This window comes from Triticum dicoccoides, chromosome 2A (assembly GCF_002162155.2).
Source record: "Triticum dicoccoides isolate Atlit2015 ecotype Zavitan chromosome 2A, WEW_v2.0, whole genome shotgun sequence".
NCBI lineage: Eukaryota > Viridiplantae > Streptophyta > Magnoliopsida > Poales > Poaceae > Triticum > Triticum dicoccoides.
Window position 1 is genome coordinate 505,567,019 of NC_041382.1, and position 13,115 is coordinate 505,580,133.

Below are 13,115 nucleotides of genomic sequence, written 5' to 3' on the forward strand. Positions count from 1 at the left end.
CGGTGCGCATAGCCTTTAATATTACTCCTCCTAATAATATCAACATGTTATTTTGTGACGTGGCTTGATGGGATTGAGTTCCAAACAGCGAGACACATTCGCGTAGGAGTGTGTGCCTTACTATGGGCTATCTGGAATTGCAGAAATGATTTGGTCTTAACAGAATAACAAATACTCATTTTTTGCAGGTTATCTTTCGAGCCACTGCGTTGATCCGTATGTGGTCGCTACTCACTCCGACGAAGGTCAGGAGCGTTTGGTTACCGGATCTATCCAACGGGAGATGGTAGCACGGGATATTTTCAACCGGTTTGGATGGCGGTCATGTAATAGGATAGACAATTAGTTTTTCTATCTTTATCTTGCTAGCCGGTTGTGATTTTATTTTTGTTCTTTTGCTCTTTGTGAGCATATTTTGTATTTTGTTGAGACTTTAAGACTACCGTCAAACTATTTTGCTTGGTAATAAAGGTGGCCATATGCATCGTTCTGATGCAGAGGTCGGGGATACCCCCTTTCGAAAAAAATTAGTCAAACTGCCGATCTAAGGATATATGTGGACCTTACAAATCGGAAAAAAGGTGAGTGTTTCCCCGGGTAAAAAAGAAGCATGGCTTAAATGGATTGAATCTAGGTGGTGGAACCAGTCAGACTCAAGTCTAAACTTGACACTGGTGCTCGCATTTTTTAAATTTGTTTCAATTTTTTTTAAAATTTTCATTCAGTGGAAGGAGATATTCTCGTCGATTATGAGACGTTTGTGATGATGTTATCAATCTAAAAATGTTGTGTGCGTGGATGCGTGCGTTTATAGTGATGACTGTATATGTGTATGTGAGCATATGCGACTATACTATGTTTCAAAAAATTTGAGAAATTGGTGAGTGATTGTGAATTTAAGTTACAAAATAGTGCTCCTTCCGTCTCAGAATAAGTGACGTACAAAGTTGAATCACTTATTTTAAAACGGAGAAAGTACATTGCAATTCGTTTTAAATTGTTCTTTCCGCAAAAACTACTCGAAACCACCGGACGATTTGCGAACGGCGATGCAAACCAGGCAGAGCGGTGAGCCGTCCGTCCGTATGTTCTGTTCTGTTCCAATGGTGGACCCCGACCCCGAGAGACAGAACAAAAAGAGTGTCGATTCTCCCTCACAGACACCTGGCTTCTCGACCCCCACGCTGCCACGCAGAGCATCCCTCTCCCCCTCCCGTTCCGGTAGCCACCGCCGACGAATCCATAGACAGTAGTAGTAGCTGTAGAGTAGCAGCAAGAGCACTCTACAACTCCGTGCCACCAGAAAAAGGCTCACCAACCAGACTAGACAGAAGAGGCATCGACGGTTCCACCTTCCGCCCGCTCCGCCCGCCTGCCTGCTGATTTAGCTCCTCCACCAGAAGGCGCCCCAAAAGTCAGAAATAGTTTCGGCCCACGGTGGCCGAGGAGTTAAGGAGGTGTGGTGAGCCGTGGCCGTCAGGCCCCGAGGCCGTCAATGGCCCAGTATATATACGCCACCACAGCCCGCTGCTGCTGCAGCTCCGCACGCGCCCACCCCGCGATCCCGCTCCAGGCTCCCGCGCCAGCCCCGTCCTCGTCTCGATCGCCGCTCCGGTGGAGGTCGGCCATGGGCGCGAGCGATCGCCTGGCGGTGGCCGCCGCCAGGCCGCGTCACGCGGCGCCGTGCGCGGCGATCGTGCTGGGCGAGCCGCTGCCGGCCTCCGACGACCACGGCCTCGTCCACCCCAGCGCCGACTTCGCCGCGCAGGCCCTTGTCTCCTCTCCGCAGCAGGTCTCCCTTTTTTCTCCACTTCCCATTTCGATTATGTTGATTCGGCCCCAGACGGGTGTCGTACGTTTTGTCCTTCCGTTTCGAGGTGCATAGTATGCGGCTAGTTGTGATCCATCGCTACCCACTCACGGGGTCAGATAAGGCAGATAGGGACTGACTGGACATAAGTAGACAAGTACTGAAGTTCTTAGGGTTGGTGAATTGGGAGCGCGGGTTAATTCCCATTTTCCTAGGGTCAGTGAATTTACTACTGACTACTGACCGCCGAGTTGAACATTCCCTGATTGTGTTGATTTCTGGTGGATATGATGACTGATGACTGATCTTGCTGTTTTTCTCAATGACTGCCAACCAGTACCTGGAGATGTATCAGCGGTCGATTGACGATCCTGCCGGGTTCTGGTCAGAGATCGCTGAAACATTCTACTGGAAGCAGAAGTGGAGCCCTGAGGAAGTCTGTAATGAGAACCTTGATGTCACAAAGGGGCCGATCAAGATCGAAGTAAGCACGTGCCTAAGCGTGTCCGATTTCGGTGCTAGCTTGTTTGTGATGGGAGGACAGAGTGTCGATGAACGTTGTTGGTGTTTTGGCAGTGGTTTAAAGGGGGCAAAACTAACATATGCCACAATGCCGTGGACCGCTACGTGGAGGCCGGGGACGGTGCGAAGATTGCCATGTATTGGGAGGGGAATGAGCCTGATCAGGATGGGAAGCTCACATACTCAGAGCTCTTGGATAAGGTTTGCCAGGTAAATATGCTGTTATGATGAAACAACTGCATGTAACATGTCCTGATGTATGCAGACATGGTTTAATTATTTTGGGGTGCTTTGTTGCAGCTGGCCAATTATTTGAAGAGTGTCGGAGTTGAAAAAGGTGATGCTGTGGTGATCTACTTGCCGATGCTCATGGAGCTGCCTATTGCAATGCTTGCATGCGCTCGCATTGGTGCTGTGCACTCTGTAAGTTTTACCCCAGTCTGCACTTCCAGTTAGTCTGATTTACCCTATACATGTTACCATGTTATGAGGCTGAATTATTATTCAGGTGGTGTTTGCTGGCTTCTCCGCCGATGCAATAGCCCAAAGGATCACTGACTGCAAGCCTAAGGTTGTGATTACATGCAATGCTGTCAAAAGGGGGCAGAAACTCATCCCTCTCAAAGATATAGTAGATGCGTCTCTTGTTGAAAGTGCAAAAAATGGTGTCACAGTAGGTAAGATCCATAATACGACTTCCATGAGCACTAGCTATTTTAAGCTTTCCAGGCAGTCTAACTTGCTACCTTCCTGATAAATGTTATTTTTGTATTATTTTCACCTACATATGTCCACACTATACATACAAATATTTATCGTGATACCGCATTTGTATCCGAAAATTGCAACAGTGTACATAGGTGCAATTTGAATTCCATTTTTTTGAAAATACAAAAAGATCTCGTACATGTGCATGTTGAATGTAGTGTATACCTGCAAATTTTGGTACAAAAATGTGTCCATTTCTTTCCTACAATAAAAACACGCAATTGTGTACATTATAGTTCCTGTTTTAGTCCCTAAAACTCTCTGCGGCACACAAAGAGTCATTTATTTTGCCCAACATCCCACATTATACATTTGCAATCCAAAAATTAGATTTCCTTTTTCCAAACTCAGAAGTGTAACTGAAAAATAAAGTGAAATTACCAGATGTGCGCGTGCCCAGGCGCAGAGCAAAAACACTCACCTGTATCCCTCGATACTTTGGTGGTGGCCACTTTTTCACATCTTTCCGGCTTAGCCTCTTGGGGTATATTAAGACATTAAGTCTTGCTGTTCTTCATTGATGCCTTATGCAATGTCTGAACTCTGAAGTGTCAGTATACTCTTGATCATGGATGCTACTTCTTCTGGGAAAAATTGTATTCAATGATCATATGCACAGAATTGGTTTAGAGAAATCTAATCCAAAGTCTGAAGTTTTCTCATGTACAGAGTTTCTTTTGCTGAGCAGGCATTTGTTTGACATATGAAAATCAGTTGGCCATGAAGAAAGAGGACACACAATGGATAGCTGGAAGAGATGTCTGGTGGCAGGTATATCCAAATTAAACAAGTTCAACAATTTCTATGTATCTGATTTTTAAGCACAGAACATTCTGGAAACTTCTTTATCAACCAGGAGATCTCCTTTCAACCTTTTTGTTTTGTATTCTATATTACAAGTATGCGAGTTATTTCTCAATACGAGATGATGTGCCCCCAGGATGTTGTGCCCAATTTCCCAACTAGATGTGATGTGGAATGGGTTGATGCAGAGGATCCATTGTTTCTTCTGTACACTAGTGGCAGCACAGGAAAACCAAAGGTACCCTTAACCCCGTAGACTATTGTATATCCCTTGGATATAAAATAAAGATACTGTGAAGTGTGCAGGGTGTATTGCATACAACGGGGGGCTATATGGTATATGCCGCAACAACATTTAAACATGCATTTGATTACAAGCCAACAGACATATACTGGTAAGGTGTAAAAATTTGGGGTCTTCAGGGGGCATAAATTTGGTCGCGGTATTATGGAAGCTGAGTTTTCTTACTGTAGTTTCCCTGTTTCACTTACATCAGGTGCACTGCAGACTGTGGCTGGATTACTGGACATAGTTATGTGACTTATGGTCCTCTCCTGAATGGAGCCACAGTTCTCGTTTATGAAGGGGTAATTTCAGAGGAAAACTAGTTCATATGTTATATAGTCATGATCTAAGGGTCACCCTTTGCTTTTGAGGCTTATTTAGATTGGACTATGGTTGTAACTTATTTCTTCAATGGAACTTGTAGGCTCCAAACTACCCTGATCCTGGTCGGTGTTGGGACATCGTTGACAAATACGGAGTGACAATATTTTATACTGCACCAACACTTATCCGTTCACTCATGCGTGATGGTTCCGTGGTATGCTGTTATTTTTTTTCTTGTGTGCTCATTTGAACATTTAGTCTCGTCATCAGTTAAGTGGTGCAGTGAGGCAGCACTTCTTTTCCTCACAAAATGATTTTTTATCTACCGGGAAGCTTTTTCTACCATATAGTATTCTTTTATGTTGCAAAATAATGGTGCAACAACATATGCTCCCAAGCGAAATCTCTAATAATCTCTGTACGTTTATGAAAATTTAATTTTTAATTTAGTTAATTTTGCCCCACACATATATCTTTTGTATATATCCCTTTTGGTTTTATGATATATTTTGCAGTATGTTGATCGGTACTCTCGTAAGTCTCTTCGAGTTTTAGGAAGTGTGGGTGAGCCAATTAATCCAACTGCATGGAGGTTTGTGTTTATCTCCTTAGTCTGAAAATCTCAATACGTTGAAAAGATCTTACTCACTATTGTTCATGTCAGGTGGTTCTATAATGTTGTCGGTGATTCGAGATGCCCCATATCAGACACTTGGTGGCAGACTGAAACTGGTGGTTTTATGGTAATTGTGTTTTAAATTGTGTGTGGGAAATTTCGGAGCTCTCAAAGTGAGTTTCATCTTACTTGTTGAATCGAACTGTAATGCTTGCTCTTGTTAGATTACACCTTTACCTGGCGCTTGGCCTCAGAAACCAGGATCTGCTACATTTCCTTTCTTTGGTGTACAGGTATACATAATACATGACTTCAATAAAATGGAAGTTTCATTACCCCTCTTACTTTGTAATTACTGTGCACATGCTGATTCACAGCCAGTGATTGTTGACGAAAAAGGACGGGAAATGACTGGAGAATGCAGTGGATACCTTTGCATAAAGAACTCATGGCCTGGAGCTTTCCGCACTCTGTATGGAGATAAGGACAGATATGAGACAACATACTTCAAACCATTCTCTGGCTATTATTTCTCTGGTGATGGTTGTAGGAGGTAACTTATCAAACATTTATTTAAACTTTGGCCAAAACTTCTTCATAATTGAAGAGGATTGATAGTAGTCTGGAATAGAAATGTGATCCAGAATTACATGTTCTTAGCTGAACAAATTAAATTTGTGTCAGGGACAAAGATGGTTACCATTGGCTGACAGGAAGAGTGGATGATGTTATCAATGTCAGGTAATTTAGTTACTTATATTATATGGTTCACGCTTCCTTGAATTGAAATTATTAGATGGCTTTAAAAGGCTTTGAAGCTGCAAATATTTGACCCATATTATAAAACTGTAGTGGGCATCGGATTGGTACAGCAGAGGTTGAATCTGCTCTTGTTTCACATCCAAAATGTGCCGAGGCCGCTGTTGTCGGAATTGACCATGAGGTCCGGTCCAGTACTTGTTTTTCCTGTCTTTCTGGCTCCATATCATGACCCCCACCATGGCTTCGTCCAAACTGAGGTCTTAATCAGTAATACTTGTTTCAGGTTAAAGGTCAGGGAATCTACGCATTTGTAACTTTGGTGGATGGTGTTCCTTACAGTGATGATCTACGAAAAAGCCTCATTATGGCGGTCCGCAGCCAGGTATTTTCTTCCGATAGTTTCTTATTGTGATGGTTGCTACTGCAAGAGATCCATGTGTGATGGAATGAACCCGGCTAACAATGGCTCCGCTGGTTCTGGAGAAGTTGGTACCTGATTTTTCTTGCCCTGCTGATCTGAAGAAATAATGCTTGTGCTTTTTCAATGATGGAACCTACAATTTCAACATGCTTTACTAGTTTTTTAAAATCTTTTGAGATTGGATGGAACTTTTTCTTCTAAAGGTTTTTTCAGTCTGTGCAACACATTTTTTCTTGACACTCCAAATTTTTTGAAACGAGTGTAAAGACATACATGGTGTCATTTTGTGGCAGATTGGCGCGTTTGCAGCACCTGACAAGATCCACTGGGCACCGGGGCTCCCGAAGACACGGAGCGGCAAGATCATGCGAAGAATATTGCGGAAAATTGCCTCCAGGCAGCTGGATGAGCTTGGTGACACGAGCACGCTTGCTGATCCTGGTGTGGTCGACCAGCTGATATCGCTTAGCGATAGTTAGCGTGTGAGGATGGAGATGGCACGTTGTCACCTATACTTGTAGCACGTCTCATTTTCTTTCTTACCTCGGGTGCTAAATACAGAGAATCCGTTTATATGTGCCACGCATGGCCTCATGATTCCCCTGATTTATTCAGTACCTTGAGGTTCGGGAGTTGCATCTTGCAAGTCAAGTGAGATGTAAATGTAAATTGTTGGATCACATCACAGAAAAATATTCCTACGTAGTATATAAATATAAATGTATGCAAGTATGTATTAGCTGCATTAATGTGAGACGAACACTTGAAGGTGACTTGAGTGGATATTGAGGTTTCCTCTTTATTAAGTAATCTCCTATATTTTAATTTTGTAAAATCCAGGATGATGTTGCGAAGAGTATCTAGGGGGGAACGTAGCTCGTTGTGAAAGACACGAGCATTCCTGGAGTCCCATAGCTTCCAGAGGATGGCGCCAAATGTTGATGTTGAGGCTGACCGGCGTTGGAGTCTCCCAAAGGAGGTCGATGGAGTGAGGGAATTGCAGCCCCAACCAGACCTGGGCCGCACAGGGGCAATGAATGGCAAGGTGTGTCGCGTCCTCTAGAGTGAGGTCGCACCAAGGACATGCCGTAACAGAGGAGATGGTCTTGCGATGTAAGTACGCCATCGTGCTCAGCCTGTCATGATGAATAATCCAGCTGAAGATCTTGACTTGATAGGTGCCATGGAGCTCCAGATATACCTGGTGTTGAGATCAATCTCGTGGTCGGAGGATAGCAGTGAGTAGGTGCACCTCGAGGAGAACGAGGAGCCGTGGGCGAGGAACCTGTCATCGGGCGCATCGCTAGTGGCAACATCCTACAATAAAGACAAAACAGACGCAAGCTCTACAGAAGCAACATTTGTTAGGTGGTTCCGCAGAGTAGCGAGTAAACCATTCTGCATGACTTGTGATACCAAAACCGAGGGTGAGGTGGAGTGGGAGAATAGGTGTGGATAGGTGTCTGCGAGTGGAGTCGGAAGCAGCCAAGCGTCAAGCCAGAAGTAGGTGGAGGTGCCATTGTCGGTAAGGACAAAAGAGATTGTGCGGAGGCAGCTAAGTTGTGCGTTTATGATTTTCCAAAGGTAGGAGGGGTTGTGGGGTTTATTTCCGAAGTCAAGAGAGTAGTGTTGGAAGAACCAGTTCATCCAAGGTAGGTCGTGTTTTTGGAGAAGTTTAAAAGCAAATTTCATGAGGAGGCAGTTGTTTTGGAGAAGAAGGTTTTTGATGCTTAGCCCACCAGCAGTTTTGGGTTGCAAACGTTTTTCCAAGTGATAAGGCACTTAGTTCCGGAGCAGGATTCTTCGACAGCCCAGAAGAAGGATCTTCGGATAGCGGCTAACATTTTCAATACCTTCTTGGGGAACCTAAAAACGGACATGAAGCTAGTGAGTGGCAAGGGCGTCGAGAGTAGATGAGATAAGCATTAGTCTGGCACCGCGGGAAAGGATTTTTGCCACCCAATCGGAGAGGTATTTTAGGAAGCGTTGGATGACCGGTTAAAAGGTGGAGGACGGCAGGCACGTGTGGGAGGGAGTCCGAGATAAATTTGTGGGAAGGATGAGAGTTCACAATCGAAAGTGGAGGCAATGTTTTGGCTAGTGTTGGTATCCGTGTTGATGGGTACAAATGTGGTTTTGTGAAAGTTGATTGTAAGACTGGTAGCAAGGGTAAGACTGGTAGCAAGGGCAAACATGTCTAGGATATCTTTGAGGGTTGTAGCGTCTTGGTAAGATGTATGGGTTAAGATTAGGGTGTCGTTGGTGTACTGAAGCACAGTAGGGGCGCAATCGGTGTAGATCGCACTAGTACGCGTCGGTGCTATACAAACAGTTTTTAACCCTTTTTCGCGACGACATTTGGAACCGCCGTCTAGTGAGTGACGGTGATAGGGGGTCCTTCCCACACGACCCAGAAACCGCCAGGGATAGGGACCCTACAGTACTCCTACTCGTTTGTGCTCGCATTGCCATCGCAGTCGATATTCTGTGGTGCTACGATTACGATGCGCGGCCCATCACAAACGGTTCACTATTATAGAACTGTTGGGGGAACACAGTAATTTCAAAAAAATTCCTACGCACACGCAAGATCCATCTAGGTGGTGCATAGCAACGAGAGGGGAGAGTGTTGTCCACGTACCCTCGTAGACCGCAAGCGGAAGTGTTATGACAAAGCGGTTGATGTAGTCGTACGTCTTCACGATCCGACCGATCCTAGCACCAAAGAAACGACACCTCCGCGATCTGCACACGTTCAGCTCGGTGACGTCCCATGAACTCTAGATCCAACTAAGGTCGAGGGAGAGTTTCGTCAGCACGACGACGTGATGACGGTGATGATGAAGTTACCGATGCAGGGCTTCGCCTAAGCACTACAACGATATGATCGAGGTGGAAATCTGTGGAGGGGGGCACCGCACACGGCTAAACAATCAACTTGTGTGTCTATGGGGTGCCCCCTCCCCCGTATATAAATGAGTGGAGGAGGGAGGGGGGCGGCCCTCTCATGGCGCGCCCAAGGGGGGAGTCCTACTCCCGATGGGAGTAGGATTCCCCCTTCCCTAGTTGGAGTAGGAGAGGAAGGAAGGAGGAGAGAGAGGGAAGGAAAGGGGGGCCGGCCCCCACCCAATTCGGATTGGGCTTGGGGAGGGGGCACCCTCCACCTTGGCCACCTCCTCCTCTCTCCCACTAAGGCCCAATAAGGCCCATGCACTCCCCGGGGGGTACCGGTAACCCCCCGATACTCCGGTAAATGCCCGAACTCACCCGGAACCATTCCGATGTCCAAACATAGCCTTTCAATATATCGATCTTTATGTCTCGACCATTTCGAGACTCCTCGTCATGTCCGTGATCATATCCTGGACTCCGAACTACCTTCGGTACATCAAAACACATAAACTCATAATACCGATCGCCACCGAACTTTAAGCGTGCGGACCCTACGGGTTCGAGAACTATGTAGACATGACCGAGACTCACTTCTGGTCAATAACCAATAGCGAACCTAGATGCTCATATTGGTTCCTACATATTCTACGAAGATCTTTATCGGTCAAACCGCATAACAACATACATTGTTCCCTTTGTCATCGGTATGTTACTTGCCCGAGATTCGATCATCGGTATCTCAATACCTAGTTCAATCTCGTTACCGCAAGTCTCTTTACTCGTTCCGTAATGAAACATCCCGTAACTAACTCATTAGTCACATTGCTTGCAAGGCTTATAGTGATGTGCATTACCGAGAGGGCCCAGAGATACCTCTCCGATACATGGAGTGACAAATCCTAATCTCGATCTATGCCAACTCAACAAACACCATCGGAGACACCTGTAGAGCATCTTTATACTCACCCAATTACGTTGTGACGTTTGATAGCACACTAAGTGTTCCTCCGGTATTCGGGAGTTGCATAATATCATAGTCATAGGAACATGTATAAGTTATGGAGAAAGCAATAGACTAAACGATCATAGAGCTAAGCTAATGGATGGGTCAAGTCAATCACATCATTCTCTAATGATGTGATCTCATTCATCAAATGACAACTCTTGTCCATGGCTAGGAAACTTAACCATCTTTGATTAACGAGCTAGTCAAGTAGAGGCATACTAGTGACACTCATTTTGTCTATGTATTCACACATGTACTAAGTTTCCGGTTAATACAATTCTAGCATGAATAATAAACATTTATCATGATATAAGGAAATATAAATAACAACTTTCTTATTGCCTCTAGGGCATATTTCCTTCAGTCTCCCACTTGCACTAGAGTCAATAATCTAGATTACATAGTAATGAGTCTAACACCCATGGAGTCTTGGTGCTAATCATGTTTTGCTCGTGAGAGAGGCTTAGTCAACGGGTCTGCAACATTCAGATCCGTATGTATCTTGCAAATCTCTATGTCTCCCTCCTTTACTTGATCACGGATGGAATTGAAGCGTCTTTTGATGTGCTTGGTTCTCTTGTGAAATCCGGATTCCTTTGCCAAGGAAATTGCACCAGTATTGTCACAAAAGATTTTCATTGGACCCGATGCACTTGGTATGACACCTAGATCAGATATGAACTCCTTCATCCAGACTCCTTCATTTGCTGCTTCGGAAGCAGCTATGTACTCCGCTTCACATGTAGATCCCGCCACGATGCTCTGCTTGGAACTGCACCAACTGACAACACCACCATTCAATAAAAATATGTATCCGGTTTGTGACTTAGAGTCATTCGGATCAGTGTTAAAGCTTGCATCAACGTAACCGTTTACGATGAGCTCTTTGTCACCTCCATAAACGACAAACATATCCTTAGTCCTTTTCAGGTATTTTAGGATATTCTTGACCGCTGTCCAGTGATCCACTCCTGGATTATTTTGATACCTCCCTGCTAAAATAATAGCAAGTCACACATCAGGTCTGGTACACAACATTGCATACATGATAGAACCTATGGCTGAAGCATAGGGAATGACTTTCATTTTCTCTCTATCTTCTGCAGTGGTCGGGCATTGAGTGTGACTCAACTTCACACCTTGTAACACAGGCAAGAACCCTTTCTTTGCTTGATCCATTTTGAACTTCTTCAAAACTTTATCAAGGTATGTGCTTTGTGAAAGTCCAATTAAGCGTCTTGATCTATCTCTGATTTTGATGCCCAATATATAAGCAGCTTCACCGAGGTCCTTTTATGCTATCAGAAATTCAGTATCATTTCCGATCAACAATATGTGATCTACATATAATATCAGAAATGCTATAGAGCTCCCACTCACTTTCTTGTAAATACATGCTTCTCCAAAAGTCTGTATAAAACCATATGCTTTGATCACACTATCAAAACGTATATTCCAACTCCGAGAGGCTTGCACCTTTTGGATCGACAAAACCTTCTGGTTGCATCATATACAACTCTTCTTTAAGATATCCATTAAGGAATGCAGTTTTGACATCCATTTGCCAAATTTCATAATCATAAAATGCGGCAATTGCTAACATGATTCGGGCGGACTTAAGCATCGCTACGGGTGAGAAGGTCTCATCGTAGTCAACTCCTTGAACTTGTCAAAACCCTTTCGCAACAAGTCGAGCTTTGTAGACAGTAATATTACCGTCAGCGTCAGTCTTATTATTGAAGATCCATTTATTCTCTATGGCTTGCCGATCATCGGGCAAGTCAACCAAAGTCCACACTTTGTTCTCATACATGGATCCCATCTCAGATTTCATGGCCTCAAGCCATTTTTGGAATCTGGGCTCATCATTGCTTCCTCATAGTTCGTAGGTTCGTCATGGTCAAGTAACATGACTTCCAGAACAGGATTACCGCACCACTTTGGTGCGGATCTTACTTTGGTTGACCTACAAGGTACGGTAGTAACTTGATCAGAAGTTTCATGATCATCATCATTAGCTTCCTCACTTACTGGTGTAGGAATCACTGGAACTGATTTATGTGATGAACTACTTTCCAATAAGGGAGTAGGTACAATTACCTCATCAAGTTCTACTTTCCTCCCACTCACTTCTTTCGAGAGAAACTCCTTCTCTAGAAAGGATCCATTCTTAGCAACGAATATCTTGCCTTCGGATTTGTGATAGAAGGTGTACCCAACAATATCCTTTAGGTATCCTATGAAGACACATTTCTCCGATTTGGGTTCGAGCTTATCAGGTTGAAGCTTTTTCACATAAGCATCGCAGCTCCAAACTTTAAGAAACGACAACTTGGGTTTCTTGCCAAACCACAGTTCATAAGGTGTCGTCTCAACGGATTTCGATGGTGCCCTATTTAACATGAATGCAGCCGTATCTAAAGCATAACCCCAAAATGATAGCGGTAAATTAGTAAGAGACATCATAAATCGCACCATATCTAATAAAGTATGGTTACAACGTTCGGACACACCATTACACTATGGTGTTCCAGGTGGCGTGAGTTGCGAAACTATTCCGCATTGTTTCAAATGAAGACCAAACTCATAACTCAAATATTCACCTCCACGATCAGATCGTAGAAACTTAATTTTCTTGCTACAATGATTTTCCACTTCACTCTGAAATTCTTTGAACTTTTCAAATGTTTCAGACTTATGTTTCATCAAGTAGATATACCCATATCTGCTCAAATCATCAGTGAAGGTCAGAAAATAACGATACCCGCCACGAGCATCGACACTCATTGGACCGCATACATCAATATGTATTATTTCCAATAAGTCTGTTGCTCGTTCCATTGTTCCGGAGAACGGAGTCTTAGTCATCTTGCCCATGAGGCATGGTTCACAAGCATCAAGTGA

General features: G+C 44.2%; 1 protein-coding gene across 1 annotated transcript; it reads left to right on the plus strand.

The window, feature by feature from the left end:
* Positions 1–1,161: 1,161 nt before the first annotated feature.
* On the plus strand, positions 1,162–7,096 carry LOC119355044 (acetyl-coenzyme A synthetase, chloroplastic/glyoxysomal-like). Its single transcript, XM_037621826.1, has 18 exons — positions 1,162–1,792; positions 2,148–2,294; positions 2,387–2,542; positions 2,633–2,755; positions 2,841–3,009; positions 3,789–3,871; positions 4,041–4,142; positions 4,211–4,299; positions 4,402–4,492; positions 4,615–4,728; positions 5,030–5,106; positions 5,179–5,257; positions 5,355–5,423; positions 5,508–5,683; positions 5,815–5,871; positions 5,983–6,073; positions 6,176–6,274; positions 6,607–7,096. The coding sequence occupies exons 1-18, from the start codon at positions 1,496–1,498 to the stop codon at positions 6,790–6,792; spliced, it is 2,205 nt and encodes a 734-aa protein (XP_037477723.1). The 5' UTR covers positions 1,162–1,495; the 3' UTR covers positions 6,793–7,096.
* The last annotated feature ends 6,019 nt before the right edge of the window (positions 7,097–13,115 follow it).